The sequence below is a fragment of the Paroedura picta genome, chromosome 10, assembly GCF_049243985.1.
Source record: "Paroedura picta isolate Pp20150507F chromosome 10, Ppicta_v3.0, whole genome shotgun sequence".
Lineage (NCBI taxonomy): Eukaryota > Metazoa > Chordata > Lepidosauria > Squamata > Gekkonidae > Paroedura > Paroedura picta.
This window is the reverse complement of record NC_135378.1, coordinates 52,042,650-52,059,163: the sequence shown is the minus strand read 5'-3', so window position 1 is coordinate 52,059,163 and position 16,514 is coordinate 52,042,650. Positions and strand designations below refer to the sequence as shown.

At 42.7% G+C, this 16,514-nt stretch overlaps 1 protein-coding gene across 10 annotated transcripts in view; it reads right to left on the bottom strand.

Annotated features, from left to right (window-relative positions):
- The window catches only part of NR3C2 (nuclear receptor subfamily 3 group C member 2), a 154,340-nt gene extending 142,745 nt beyond the window's left edge, over positions 1-11,595 (bottom strand). For 4 of the 10 annotated variants that reach the window (XM_077300129.1, XM_077300137.1, XM_077300138.1 and 1 more), the window contains exons 1-3: positions 10,831-11,486; positions 6,826-6,892; positions 533-2,312 (exon numbers count right to left, since the gene is read on the bottom strand). In XM_077300129.1, the coding sequence (XP_077156244.1) occupies positions 533-2,310 (1,778 nt within the window). In that variant the 5' untranslated portion in view covers positions 2,311-2,312; positions 6,826-6,892; positions 10,831-11,486. The other 6 variants (XM_077300135.1, XM_077300133.1, XM_077300131.1 and 3 more) reach the window with 6 other exon arrangements.
- Between the last annotated feature and the right edge of the window lie 4,919 nt (positions 11,596-16,514).

Below are 16,514 nucleotides of genomic sequence, written 5' to 3'. Positions count from 1 at the left end.
AAATTCTTAGTCATACTATACTAAGGAGGCATTTGAGTGCACATGCATTTAAGTTACAATGCTCATTAATTATTACATATAAGACAATTATGCTGCTGAACATCTTCATAGCTAATTTCAACTCGCTCAAATTAATGCATGATCACTATCACAAAACCAAATTATAAATTTTTTCCCTAATTGACAATTGCAGTCAATGGTTGTACAGCACTGCAAACAGTGATTTTTTTTTAAATCTAGTCAGTAACTATGGTAAGATTTTCATGCATGCAAAGAATGTTTGATGTTGAAACTCAGAAACTTATCAAAGTACAATCATGAAACTTAGTGGAAATACAGTTGTTATATATTTTACCAGTTTATATTTGAAACATGTAAGTCAAATATATGCAAGGAAATAATTGAATCTAGCATGTTTACAGGAAAAAACTAATATTCTAATAAACATTTTGGACAGCATCAAAAGAACTGAAAATAAGTTTCCAGCTTTAGGTGGTCAGTGTTCTGAGCCACATAAGAAGAACACACCTACCTTGATACGTTTTCTGGAATGTATTCTAGAACTGGATACCCATCATTTCTTCTGGCAGACATGTCCGCATGCTGTTTCCATGATTCCACTAGTGTACTTACTGGAGTAAATGAGCTAATGTGCTGAAAAGACTGCTCTCTACCAACAGGTCGTGATAGAGATATTCTGCCTTGAGCGCCAATCCTATAGTGGAATGACTGTCCACCTGAATTCACTCCAACAATAGCTGAAGATGGGAGAGTGTTCTCTTGATAATAGCTGCTCTCTTCATGTTCCTGTTTAATTCTTCCAGGGAGGCCTGGGTTTTGAAACCCACTGCTTTCACATGTGCCATCAAATGATGAAACAGGTGGTCCTAAAATCCCAGAAAGTGAATAGTAGTCCTTATCATCCATAAAAGTAAAATATGATCCATCCATAAATGGAAATGGATTTACAGTTTGATTCCCTTTGAAAGAAGCACCAGAACAAGAATGTTTAGCTGTTTCATGCTTTATTGATACTGAAAATGGGGAATCAGAACTGATTTTGTTGCTGTCTCCAAGACATGAGCTACTGAATACCCCTTCTGGTTCGGGTTTTATAAACTGAACAAGATTCATTTGATTAGTTACTTCATTGTTAGAGATGGCATTTTCCATTTCCTCTATTTTAGGAAATATGATTTCTGAAGCACCTTTATCTTTCGTATCTGGATTAGGAACAATATCTTGGCCTGTGCCAGGTCCAACAGGTGTACAAGATGCAGGAAAGGCTAGTGCACCATTTACTGGACTACACATAGAGGACCCAACAGTACTAACAGCTGGACTAGAAAGAGAGGATCTATTATTGGCATTAGAAGGGCTGGCAATTGAGCACCTGGAGTTCATATTTGCAGGGCTGGACACTGAAGATTTCATAGTGATGTTATTAGGACTTGAAACTGGAGATTTCACACTACAGTGACTAGGAGGACTTGAAATGGGAGATTTCATACTACTAATAGGACTAGAAAGAGGAGAGCCCACATTACTAGCATGGGCAGGACTGTGCAACATTGAGCCTCTGTTCTCAATGTTGGGAGAGCATGACAAAGGTGTTCCCTGGTTTACTGGGCTATTTACTGTGAAATTACCAAAGTTAGTAGGAGTAGTTGAAGATACAGAATTAATTCCAGGAGGGCTGCACACTGGAGAAGCCATGCTTTGAGGACTACAGTCTGAAGGGCTCTTCTCTTGACATACTCTGGGGCTTTTGACAATTGCTGGAATGATGCCACCATTCACAGAGCATGCAGAGTCTGATATTAGAGGTCTCAGGGGCCTGCTTGAGGTGTTTAGAGGAGAGGTGCGATGGCCATTCTCCTTGTATAGTTTTACCAGTTGCTCAACATTTTGATACATCTTTCCAGGATTTACATTTCCTTGCTGGTTTTGCTGATCATATGTAAAATCAGCATCTCTTACAGAATCCATGTATAAACCCATTGATTCAGCTACAGTTGCAGAAAGTTCCTTTGAGTCCGACTCAGTCTTTATGTCAGCAGTTGAAATACCAGGCTGATGATGGTCTTGCTGAAGGCAAGAGAGCAGTTCAGGTTTTTCTTTGTTGCTTCCTTGAGCACTGCTATTTGGAAAAGCACCAGAGACACAGCTCACATTTACAATCTCCATATAGTTATTACTTTCTTCAGCCTGTTCTCCTGAAGAAGTATACTCCATGGACTGGGAACCTTGACTCCAGCGTCTCTCCATATCTAGGCTTTCTGGGTAACTGTGATAACCTTTGGTCTCCATAACTAACAAAAAATAGAGAAAGTTAAATTCAATTACAAAGCATATTCAATTACAAAGCATATTTAAATGCTGCTGCACTAATATAATTTCTTTCAGCATGACACCTGAACATTTCATATTATAATCTGAACATCCTTAAGAAACGACTTTTCATTTTATTAAGCCAGACATAACCAAGACAATTTTGTAAACTTATTTCATTTGTTGTGTTACTGACATTAAGTACATTTAATACTCTATTTGCAAATTAATCTTAGTGATAAATCTGTGTTTATTATTTCTTATTCTGTACTATTCTGGAAACAACAATCTATATTTTTAGCTAGAATATTCAATAATCATGGGGCAGCAACTCTCTAAAATTACTTGCTACAATTTCCCAAGTCTCCTGAAGAAAGCCATGATTGCTAAACCAGGTTTTGTCTGCAGACTAGATATACTTCTTCCAACCAGTAATCAAGGAAAAGAAGAAAAGCACAGATAGATAAATGGTTAGGTGGGGTTGTCACTTCAGTATAAACAGAGAGCCAGTTTGGTGTAGTGGTTAGGAGTGCGGACTTCTAATCTGGCATGCCGGGTTCGATTCTGCGCTCCCCCACATGCAACCAGCTGGGTGACCTTGGGCTCACCACGGCACTGATAAAGCTGTTCTGACCGAGCAGTGATATCAGGGCTCTCTCAGCCTCATCCACCCCACAGGGTGTCTGTTGTGGGGAGAGGACAGGGAAGGCGACTGTAAGCCGCTTTGAGCCTCCTTCGGGTAGGGAAAAGCGGCATATAAGAACCAACTCTTCTTCTTCTTCTAAATCAGAGCTGACAAACAGATATGTGATCACCAGGAAAAGCTATGTGACTCTCCTTGAAAATGGGGGTAATCACAAGGTGGTATAATTCAGTAATGTAATAAGAAAGACAATACATACTAGAAATACAATCTAGCCCTGACTTATTTTGACTAAGAAAGGAGAGAGAAAATTAACTAAACAAGGGCCTACATTTTCAGCAAAGTGAAATAAACAAATTTATTACCAAATATATTTTAAACTTGTTCATTTTTGCCAAACTACTGAATGTTTGTAACTAGTCAGAACTCTATACACTGTACACAGAGGTTCTGTAAAAATCCTTCCAGATACCTTCCTCACAATTCTCTAGAGGTCCCAGGAATTTAAGTATGAACCTTATGTGTACTCGATGATCAACCTACAATTGCTCTATTGTTATGGTTTATAGTAATGTTTATATAATGGAATTTTCTTTTTCCCCCCCCTATGGACTAACTCATAAAGGTAAAGGTATCCCTCGTGCAAGCACCGAGTCATGTCTGACCCTTGGGGTGACACCCTCTAGTGTTTTCTTGGCAGACTCAATATAGGGTGGTTTGCCATTCCCTTCCCCAGTCATTACTGTTTTATCCCCCAGCAAGCTGGGTACTCATTTTACCAACCTTGGAAGGATGAAAGGCTGAGTCAACCTTGAGCCAGCTGCTGGGATCAAACTCCCAGCCTCATGGTCAGAGCTTCAGACAGCATGTTGCTGCCTTGCCACCCTGCGCCACAAGAGGCTCTGAACTAACTCATAGGCAGGAACAAACACACGTGCAGTGGGAGACCAAAGTACACACCTCTGTTTCCCCCTCCATTACATAATGGCATGTAAAGTTTTGGAAACCATTTCTCTCATTTGATTCATAACTTTCTTAAATAAGCCCTAATACATACACCTATTTCTAGGCACTAGATTAGTGCATAGCAGGCTGTTGCCCCCTTGGCACCCAGGCCACATCCCTATTGCCCCTTCCCATACATATTCAAACACACACTTCTTGCCTGGTGTTAAGTCTACTGCAAATTCAAAACACACCATATTGCATAAACTTCTTTTTTGTTGTTGTGCAGCAGCCAAAAAAGAAAGAGGGGTGGGCAATGGAAAATCCCATGGCCAGGACCAAGCAGGAGAAGGCTGCCCCAGCCTCCCAAAGATGGAGAGTTTTTGGGAAAAGGTTGCAAACCAGGATTAAGAAATTCCTGGAGATCTGGGGTTGAGCCTTGGAAGGACAGAGTCTGGGGAGGGGAAGGAACTCAGCAGGAATATGATTCCATCAAGCCCACCTTCTGAAGTGGTTGTTTTCTTCGGGAAGCTAAACAGGGTTGGCCCTGGTCAACACTGGGACGAGAAACCCCCAAGAAAGTCCAGAGTTGCTATTAGCCAGAGGCAGGCAATGGCAAGACACTTCGGAACATCTCTTGCTAGGAAAATGCATTCATAATAGGAAGAATCAGACTGCTGTTCCTCTACTGCCCCAAATTCCTGACCACCCACCAGAATCCTCCACAGCCCACAAGGGAGGGGATATACCACCCACTTTGGGAAGCCCTACACTATATACAGCGTCTAAAATCAAGGTGTTTAAAGTTTCAAATTATTTATTATTTTAGTTTAGCTCATGAACTAAACTATAATCTACTCAGAAGGAAAAAATACTCCAGCTTAATAAGCTTACGTTAATAAGAAAAATTTGAATGGAAGTAACTTGAACTAAAACATACTCCATAATTATCTCCTTTTAAAAGCATAAGAACATATGGATCCTTATCAAACATATAATTTTATTGCACATTTCACCATTCAGTTTAATATCTCTATCAATCAGATATAGCACATAAAATGTTGTGGCAGATTACCTGGATGCCTATCTAAAAGGTCACTTAAGGCTGATGAACACTTTCTGTGAATTGTAAAAAGGCAGTGGGACAGCAGAACTCTCTTTCAGTCCAATACATTAAGCTTAATGTCTAGATCAGAGTTGTCAGACATGAGATCTGGGCTCATCATGGCCTTTAGACTCCCCTGTACAATCTACTGCAAGTCTGCCAGCCTCCACACAAAAAAGAGCATCTCCATAGTCTTCTTCCTCACTGCATTAAGCAAGGGCTCATACCGCATTTTGCTGCCTCAAAGTTTCTCCTCATCTTAATCTGTCAGTTAGCACCACAGAAATCAAAGAGATACAGAATGATTTGGGGCTGGGGTGATACTGAGAAAACGATCAGAGGATTATGAGAAGGACTTCTTATCAGGGGTCAGTGAGAAGATTTGGGGGTAGCCCTTTGATATCTATGTGGCCTGTAGCAAGCTTGCTGGATTCAGATGAATGTAATGCCCCTGATTAAAGATTGTAAATATAGACTGGCCCTGATAATACAGAATTTCTTACATTCAGAAGACAGTGGTTATACATGTCAGATATACATGTGTAAAGCTCTACATCACAGAGACATCAGACCAAACAAATTGGTTAATGAGACAAGCTAAGCAGATAGAGCTTTACTGTCCCAGCAAACAGATTTGTTGAATGTGGTCATGTAAAATGAAAGAAAAATGTAAACTATTTTCTGAATACCTAATGTATTTGTCTATTAATCTGGAAATCTAATCTTGCTTTTTTGCAAACTCATTTTATCATGTGGGGGGGGGGGGCACAGAAAACGGCCAAGGCGGATTTTATATGCAGCTGAGTGCAACACTTGTGTTTCAGAAACAAGTCCTATAGTTTTAAATGGCGCTTCCTTTTCGGTAAGTGTGAAAACTTGAATTGCAGCCCTAGTCTTTACCCCTTTCCTTTTCAATCTTAAATAAATGCAGAACCATGTACAGATTACAACCCCAATACTACTCTCCTGTGATTTCAGATTAATTTACTTTTAAGGAATTGGGCCGAGGATTGCTGCTCCAATCTCATTTTACCACAGCCCTAAAGTTTTTTGTCAAGTAACCGAAAGTCTGTATCCAAAGTTATGTCACTACATCCTGGAAAACACTACAGAGAAAATGAACAAATAAAACAAAAGGTCACTTGAAAGCTTAGTTAACAGAGCAGGGTATAAATTTGAGACAATTATGCAGAAGATATATGGATAAATATTGCAATAAGTTCCGCTTTGTTTAGTATATTGCTTACTCAACACATAGCTTTTTATAGTCTAAGAATAGTCTAAGAATTTGAAAACTTGAAGATGCTTTATACTTGATCAGACCACTGGTCTATGAAACACATTATTATCAGCCCACTGGCTCAGGTAGAAGCCTTTGACATCACCTAAGGCCAAGGATTGAACTTGGGGTCCTCTGTATGTAAAGCAGCTGCTCTACTACTGAGTGACAGCCTCCACCCAAATATTTAATTTTGCTAAAATCTATATATTTTATTTATGTATTTCCTTGCCATGAATTTACTTCCTTAACCATAGTGTTAATTATCTACCACTATACCTGTTAAATCTTAAGTATATCCTCATTTTGTTCCCTTTTTGCAAAAATTATGTCTGTTTCAAGAAAATAAACTATGTCAAACACATGGTTCCCTAAAACAAAGAAATATAGTAATCTAACTTATGCCCCAAAATTCTACTTTCACAGATATACAATGTAACAAATACTGACATGCAAGATGTACACCCATTTTACAAAGAAAAGGCATGTGTTACATTATATCCATAAATAGATTTCACTCACATGAAGCTGCTTGTGGCAAATCATGGCATGTATTTATCAATTTTGCACCACTTCATTCAACTTCCTCCTGGAGTTAAACATAAATGGTACAAGGCATATATATTAGAACAATTAACTGACTATTCTTCAAACAGAAGCTTAACTTTCAGATGCAGTTTTGTAAAAACAAAAGTGATAAAGATGCTGTTATAAATAGGACAAAATTGTTTCTAACAAACTTTTCCAAAACTGTGGGCATGAAAATAATCATCTCCTTACAATCAACAAGGTACACCTGGAAATTGACAAGGAAATCTTTATACTACTGATATGTCTGTGCCCTTATTATTGCTTATTGTACTTCTGGTAATATAACTCTTGCTAGACGTTCACAAGAAGACCAGTTCAAGTTCAAGTGCTCTCATAATTTTCATCCACCCTGTATACAATTCAAGCCTCACCTCAAAAGCTAGAACACGATCTGTCTCAGTAATAACATGGAACTTTTTTAAAAAATCAGATTCGTACAGTGACTTGGCAGCTGTCATTTTATGCATTAATAACCGTATTACAAGACATTTTAAAATATGCTACAGGACAATTATTGGAAGAAGCCCTGTAAATAGCTGTATCATTTGTGCTCCATCCTTTTTTGAAGGAGCATCAAGGTATCTCATTTCAACCTCATTTACAGCATTCTAGAGAGGTAGGGTGAGAATTATTTTCCCCAAGGCCACCCAGCAAGCTATACTGCTAAGCAAGTCAATGAGCCTGGATTGTCTCTAGCCAGTACTGCTTCCACTGCACAATATGTATATCTGTTTTATACATGAAATGGCAAAACTAAAATAAGCTATCCCTCAATATATAGTCTGCACCAAGCACTATTGACAAGATACAAAGTCAGAAGCAACTTGATGGTACTTAACACACACGAAGCTTAAACTTGAGCTTTTCTCTCTTCTTTCCACCCCTCCAATTTTTTGTCTAAAGGAGTAAGCAATGCATCAATACTAAGCATTATCTGGACAATCATGTCCGGTCATTCACAACATGCACTTTTAACAGAGCTGCACTATTCTATGTCAATGATGAATTAGTAACATAAGCTTAATTTCTAATATCGTTAGAAAGTCTCCTACTCTTATACTTTAAGTATAACCTGCCTGCCCTTGAATTTACTTGCAATGAATTCTCTCCACCCATTTAAAAGAAGTTTCAGATAATTCAACTGTATTTAAGACCCTACATATTCTGCTCAGGAACTTCAGCAACAGAGAGTTAGAATAATTCTACATTCAGTTTCAAAACTTTAAAAACACCCAAGCACCTGTAAAAGCAACCCCACCCCCCTTTCTCACTCACAGTCGTTATTCTTTTGCAGACAAGCTGGTTGATGCTGTGTCACACAGAAAACCCTGCCTTACAGCCTCCAAGCACAGCTCTAGCTCCTAAATCTAATCAGCTCCCACCAGTCTAGTTCCCCACCCAGGCAACCCAGCCATAGCAACAAAAGTCCCGTCCTTCAAACTGTGCCTGCTTGCAGACGATCAACTCGATCTCAGCTTGGCTGCCATCCCACCTTGATACCGTCTTTCCAAAAAGATATCCAAGGCAACAAGGAACAGTTTTAAAATGACAGTTCTCTAAAAACTCGAGTCCCAAAATCTTTAACCCTCTCTATTTTTTCAAATACAGATTCAAATCCTTATTTACTGGGTTCGTGTTTGGTCTTCTGAAGATCTCCCTGCAGTGAACCTGCTAGGAATAACTACAGCTATTCGAAATTACACTCTTGTGCATGCAAGGAAACACTAAAATGTATCCCTAATAAGTCTATAGCAAGGCTCTAAGGAATGCTCAAGAAAGTTATTTCTACCCCTAACATAGGTGCAGGAAGTCTATAAATTGTGCCCTCTGGTTCTTGTCTCTCCACCCCCTCCTTTTTGCAAAAAATTATTCTCCCGGCTAAAATGACAGTTACCGTATATCCGCCAGCCCACTTATATTTCCCCTCCACCTGTTGGTATAACACACATCTTCCCTCCAACTAATTCCTTTCGCTATAGCAGACGATCAAGTGTTAATTCCTCTTTTTAAAGTGTTCCTAACTTCAGATTCATTATGTCGTCCAGCGGCACTATGAGGGGGGAGGAGAGGGAAAGTGCCAAGTCCTTTTAAAACCATGTCACGTGCTCAGATAAAGTTCAGGACAACGTTCCTCCTCCCGGCATTTCCCATTGGCTCATAAGAAGAGCGAAGCCACGCTATCTAGGCCCATCGCGTTTTTCATTGGGCAGAACCCTTTGTCAGTCACTAGGCGGGCGACATGACTGATACAAAGATGCTGCGACACAAGCTAGAAAATGTAGCTCCCCTTAAAGCTATAGAACCTACCCAAGAGACCCCTCGGCCACTTTAGTACGGGGTGAAGTTGTAGTCATCTTTCTCCCCCACTCCTCAAAATCCACGCAGCTAAAGCAGAGACGAAAGCCGAGCCTCCCAAATGAGTCGGCTATTTTACACGTTTCTTGGAAACGTACGGCTAAGGACTTTCCCAAAGGGATCGAAAAACTGCCAATAGCTTTTAAGCAAACGCTCCCGAAAGAGAGACCTGTCCTGCCAATCGATCCTTCCGGAGATTTAGCGCCGAAGCCCTCAAACTGCGAGACTTCCCAAGTCACATCCCACCCACCCCTGCCTTCTCTCACAGTGGAGGCAATATCCAGATTGGGGGTTGGCTTCCGAGACGCTTGTCCCCGCCTACCGCAGCCTCTTGTCGCTATTAACTCCACCTGTACCAAGGTGAGTGCTCTAGGAGCCGTTTCCTTTCTGCGCCTGAACTCATTGCCTCTTTACCACGGAACAAGCACAAACCCAACACCGATCACGTTTGCATCTCATTTTTAGTTCCCGCGTTTAAACAGCAGGGGAAAAAAAAAACACGATTATTAATCCATGCAGTATGCATGGCTCTCCCTCCACCCCCCCACCCCCAAAATAATCAGAACCCTCCTAAGAGACCCAAGGACTTGCCCTCTGGTTCCGATTGCATTCTATGGCATCCAGCATATACGGTGCCAACTGCTACTCGGGATTTTTAAGTTGCCCGGACTAATAAATGGGAGCCATGAAAGTGGCTCCAAACTCGAGACCCTGGCAGGATTAGGAAACACTTCGCGTCGCGCTCCATCTTTGCGCCCCGAGTTTCTAAATATACTGAAGGAAGACAAGGGCATTTTTCAAGAGTGCCCGTAATGACGCAGGTTTCCATGGGTCAATGAAAACCTCTCTCCTCCGTCCACAAATGTTGGCACCACCAAACAGCGTTGGTAGAACGATCCCCTGCCTCCCGCCAGCAGACATATCACCCCCTCCTCCCCTCCGCTGGCGCACACACCCTTCTCGATCCCGTTTCTCTCCATATAATACCCAGACAAAAATAACTCTCCGGGAAATAAAGTTGAATGAATCTCTGGCACCCCGGACAACATAGGCTGCAAGAGTGCATAAAGGAAAGACATACACTCTTGGGGGAGGGGGGGGGGATGTGCTCTAGGCACATTCCAACTCCAGAAGCTGTTTTCTTACTAAAGAGGACAAAAACTAATAGATCGATAATAAATAAATAGAAACCGGCCAACTATTTGAGAAGTCACGTGCCCTTCACATTTTTGCCTTCTGACAGATATCGATTCGCGTTTCCAGACTCACTATGAAGATAATAAGTAGCCCAGCTCCCAGCCCAACAGCTACCCAAGGGCCGAAGCGGCGGCTCTTAGCTCACTAAGTTTTAAAATTGGATACAGACAAAATTAGCAACGACCTGGAAGTACCTCGTTTTTTGGGGGGGGCATTCCTCCCTAGAGAGGCAATCACTGGTGTCGCCCATTAATTTTGTCCGCTCTCATTAACACGACCCGCTGACTTAATGCATATTGATCTTGCTTGAAGCCCTTCCATGAAAACTCCCTCCCCGCCCCCCGCCCCGCTAGACTCCGAGCCGAGGGATTTTCCTGTACTCACCTTCATTTTCCCTCCCCACGACGTGCAATGGCCGGAGGAGGCAAGACCCTCCAGCTCAAACCAGCCAGGCAACCCCCCCCCCTCCCAAAAAAAAGCGTCCGGTCAGATCACGGCTGACTAGGAACGAATGGCAACGAAGGCGGCGGATCCAACCTCTGGAGGCGGTCTGGGGTTAAATCCTGGCAGCAGAAGGCGAGGGGTTGCCACCGTCTCACGGGCAAACCCCGGACAGCCGCCGCAGCGAGGGGGTAGTTCCTTCCAGCCTCTCTCTCTCCAGGGGCCGCGCCGCTGGAAACGGTCAAGTCCACTCGGATCGCCGCCTCGGTGACAGCTCCCCCCCCCCTTCCTCAGCGCGGCGAGCTGGAAAAAAGGTTTGCCCCGTTCCGTCCCATTGCCGACCGTTGCTGGAGGGCAGGGAGCGTCGGATCCAGCAGATCTTATTGTATTTCTTTAAAAAAAAATGGGAGACACCCTGCCCAAATATTTTAAGGGGGGGGAGACTTATGTCATTCCAGGTAAAACTCCCATCTGCGCCAGCTGCGCCGACGCGGGAAGAAGTGGGTGGGAGAGAGCGAGAGCAGCTTCGGAGGGTGTAAACTTTTTTCTCCCCCCTCCCCGCCTCTTCTGGGTCGCCTCCTCTGCGCGTGTGTCCTTCCCTCTTCACCTTCCTCCTCCTGCCGCCGCCGCTGCCGCTGCTTTTTCCTCACTCCTCCTCCCCGGGTTTGCGCTCTCTCGCACTCAAACACACACACACACACATTGAGCGGGCTTCGGCTGGGGATGGTTCCTGGTTTGTGGAGCGGCTGGAGGGAAGGGAAGGGGGGGGGAGGAGGAGGAGGAGGAGGAGGGGGGAGGGAGGGAGGCGCGGCAGCGGCAGCGGCGCAGCGCCCTCCCTCCCTCTCTCTCTCTCTCTCTCTCTCTCCAGGCGTGTCTCGCAGTGGCTGCTGCAAGCAGCAGAGTCTGAAGAGCAGGAGGCCGCCTGTCCGCCCACCCCCGCTCGGCGCAAAAAGTGAGGCGAGCGCCACAAGGACTGTCTCGCCCGGTCTCCGACCGGCTCTCCTGCTCTCCGTCTGGGACGAGCTGGCTAGCTGTGCGCCTCGCTTTCGCTCCCAGGCGCCCAGAGCGGGAGGAGGAGGAGGAGGTGGCGGCGGCGCCGGGTAAACCAGGCCAGGCAGAGCTGGCGGGCAAGGCCGAGAGCCGAGAGCCGCTCGCATCACGCGGAGGGAAACGCTGCCGCTAACGGGGATGGGGGTGGGGAGGAGAGCCGCTTCCGTCCTCGGCGGCGTCTCCTCTGTACTGTACCTACGGCAGGCGCGCGCGCTTCCCCTGCCGCCGCCGCCGCCATCACGGCGACCCTCGCGCTCCAGACTCTCGCCCGGCACAACAGGTCCCGCTGGCGGGTTCCTTCCCCCTGTGTTTTTGAATAAGCTGCTCAGAAAATATGAGGCTTTTTACTCCCAAGTTTTCCGCCCTTCCAATTCTGGAAGCGCCGAAAACAACAAAAATAAAATCGTCTTGTCTTTATTCAAATATACAAAACCCCATGGGCCTTCTTGCAACCAGTCGAGACGTTTTTATGATTTGAAAGGGCCACCTCTATGCCACATTATGTATACAGATATGTATTTCCATCCCCTAAAAAGCTGAGAGAAACCTACATGGGTAACGCCCCTCCTATTTTTATCATCGGGAGGCTGAGGCAGTGTTGGGCTCAAGGTCATCCATTCAATTGGTGACTTAAACTGGGATTTGAACCCAGATTTTAGCTGCACTGATGACCTGATCCTGTATTTTCTGCAACCACAGTTGTATATAAAGCCAACAATATAAAACTACAATATTAAGAAAAATAGTTTTAAAAAACAAATTATTAAGCATAAAGGTAGAGTTGTCAGAGAGTTTGTGGATTCAAATTATAAAATCAGCTCCCCAATCACAAAAGCAACTATAATACTCCTGATGCTCTTTAGCATTATGTAGGACTATCCATTTGTTAGGTCCAGCCTGATCCCTACTGAGAAACATTCTTGAAACTTCAAGAATATGAGTAAGTAATGATAATGATTGCTTAGTGTATGTTTGCATAAATAATGATTGTTCGGTGCATGTTAAGCCTGGTCTATAGCTGTAGCAGAAGGAGGGGAAGTGCTGAGATGGTACAGTCTACAGGTAAGAGATTTTGTTTTTCAGAAAAAGCTAAGCTAGCTGTGCCCTGATGTATTGATTTTTTACCCAAATGAACATTAAATAGATGCCTCTTCCACCTCCATTCTGAAGTGGTGCAGCCTATTCCACCATCTCTTTCTCGTGCAAGGGTACACCTTAGAGCTAGGATTTGCACTTCATTGAGCAATTATGTCCATTTATAGCAATGTGTCAAACAATAGAGCATACACCTCCTGATGGGCATCCAACTTGTCCACAGTCTTTATTTCCAGTAAGAGTTTATTTAAATTCTACTGACTTGCATTAATAAATATACACCATAATTTTGGGTAATACCAAGTAAGTATACCCATGTGAGATTTGCATGGCCATCCCAAGTACCACAATACCCTTCAGCTAAGCCCATTGATTTCAAATGTCATTGCTTAGGATGGCAATGTGAGAAAGTTATTCTAATTGTAGATAATCTCAGAAATCATGGCTGAAGTAACAAATATTATCTGCAGCTTTATAATTAAATTAGAGAAGTGTTGATAGAGTGGTGCACTAAGGTTGCCTAAAGGTTTCTGTCTGACAGCTGGACTATTTAGTAACCCTTTCTATGTGAATAAGCAAATCATGTGAGTCAGGGCCACATTTTGTGAATTACCTCCATATTAATATAAGCTAACTAGGAGTTTTTGACAGTGGTATAATGAACTGGTACACACAAAAAAGCATCCTGTTGCATGAAGTAGCTACCGTGAACGAGCAGTTTCAGAAAACCTAACTGTTACGGTCATGCAAGCAGCCCAGACAAGCCAGACATTGGCTTACTGCCTCATTTGTAAATTTCAGTATAGCTTTAGTTCTTTACTGATTTTAATATTTTTTAACGATGCAAACCAATGTTTAGACTTTATAACTTTTTCAGTCTTTTACTCACCCTTGTGGCCCTTGTGGTGAAATCCCCTCCCTGAGTTTTGGAGAGAGGGGAGGGATGACGTTAACCACTTGTTCACCTCCCTTCAAATCCTAATGGATCTAGCTAGGACACAAATAAGTTCTTCCAGCCTCTTCCCCGTCCAGGAGTCAGGTTTTTTTGAGAAAGGTATTTTTCCCCCCAGAATGCCCAGGAGTGAGTAGGGCATAGAAGGTGATTTTAACTCCCTTGACCGACAGGGAAGTGTCTTGTCTACTTACCATCGAAGAAGGAGGTTGGTCTGGTTTTAGAGGAAGTGGGCAGTCATCTTGGGCCATATGGCTGCCAGGTTAGCTGATGAATATCCACTAAGAACTAGTAACCTCTTAAGAAAGGTGCCTACTCAATATATAACGTCAGATAGGGTATGTTTTAGCAGAGTGACAGAAGGATTGTGATTTACCAAATTTCTTTTGAGTCTCTTGTTTAACTGTTTGCTATGCTAAATATATGCTTATAAACACTCTTTTAAACTTTTATAAAGTTGAAGCTGGCAGTGATTCTCTGTCTCACATAGGACTGTCCCATCTCGGAAATGCTAGTACAGTGCGAAGACCCAGCAGCTATTCCTCTGGAGGGTTACTGCCCTGCAGTAACTTGTCCCCACAGAGCTCACCTGCTGGGCTGTGGGTGATGCAGAGGTGAGGCCTCAGAACTGGAAGGGGTCGCTGATCCTCATAGCAGGCAGCCTTGTACAACAAGCAGGTGGTGGTTATGGTTACCCAGGAGACCGTTTTGTAGCCCTCCCAGAGTTGGCAACCAGGGGATGGGCAAGGCAAGATAGGGTTTGCGAAGTAAGAGTAGACCTGTTCCACCACAGTCCTTCTGAAGACAGAAAAGTAGGATCTATATTTTGTAAATAAATGTCCTGCATTGAAGTGATGATAGCTAATGAAAGAATGGTCAGGTATAAAGCTTTGCATGGATTCAGTGAGAAATTCTAATTGTGCCTTAAAACAGCAAGTGGTAAAAGCATGCTGGTCAGACCACACCTGGAGTACTGTGTGCAGTTCTGGAGGCCTCACTTCAAGAAGGACGTAGATAAAATTGAAAGGGTACAGAGGAGAGCGACAAGGATGATCTGGGGCCAAGGGACCAAGCCCTATGAAGATAGGTTGAGGGACTTGGGAATGTTCAGCCTGGAGAAAAGGAGGTTGAGAGGGGACATGATAGCCCTCTTTAAGTATTTGAAAGGTTGTCACTCGGAGGAGGGCAGGATGCTGTTTCCATTAGCTGCAGAGGAAAGGACGCACAGTAATAGGTTTCAACTACAAGTATAACGATATAGGCTAAATATCAGGAAAAAATTTCACAGTCAGAGTAGTTCAGCAGTGGAATGGGCTGCCTAAGGAGGTGGTGAGCTCCCCCACACTGGACTTCTTCAACCAAAGGTTGGATATACACTTTTCTTGGATGCTTTAGGATGCTTAGGGCTGATCCTGCATTGAGCAGGGGGTTGGATTAGATGGCCTGTATGGCCCCTTCCAACTCTATGATTCTATGATTCTATGCAATATATTTTAACAACTTTTTAACTGCTGTTGGTAACATAATATCCTGAACTACAAATAGCGTCCTAAAAGTTATGAATTTAAAGGTCTCAAATTCAGTATTAAAGGTCATCTTTCATGGAAAAAGCTACTTAAAATATGGATGTATGCAAACAATATTAAATCAATTGGACTTGGATTAACATAATTATGAACTTATTTTATATTTTCTTAAGAACACATATGCAATTCAAGTGAAAAGCAACCAAGGATGGAATCAGTGGTATGAGTTTGAAGACATATATGTAAATAAACAGACATAGATTAAAAAAATATAACAACTGTGTTTTGTGATTTTTTACTGCTGCTGTACAGTAATAAGTGAATGCTCAGAGTATTATGCCATACTTTTCAAGTAGGTCAAGAGTAACAGTGAGGACATTTCAAAAGAGAAATTCTCTTGCTTTGCATTAGATTTTATAAGAAAAGTTAACTTGAGTCAAGATTCATAACATCGAAAGCTGCAGTCAGACAAATTTAAGCCATTCCGTGGCAGATGTCATCTTTGTTCCCAAGGACAGATAGAGATAAATGTGCTATGGATAATGCATTACAGAACAAGATTACAACTGAAGTTCAGCAAGTGTCACATTGTGCCTCCACTTTCCAAGTACAGTTAGTTTATTTGGGGGGCAGTAGGCATAGTGGTGCAGTGCCAAATCAGTGTACTGTATATTGGTTTTTAATGGTCATGTGCCATTTTGAGAAACTAATAAAAGCAGATGACATTTTGAATTGGTTCCAGTTGAGGCAGCAGGACATTTCATATCCCACTCTTGCTTGATTATAATCTATCAAACAGAACATTACCATGCGCGTGTGTTTTTCAACTATTGTTATCAATTCATTTTGAACAGGAAAGGTGGTATGATTCAACCTATCAAAAAATCATAATCTTACCTGGAAGCCCTTGATCCCACCCTCAAATATGTATGGGCTGGTATGTATGGGCTGGTTACAGATGTTATGGGAGAAGTCTGTCTATAAAGACACCATTATTATTTAAC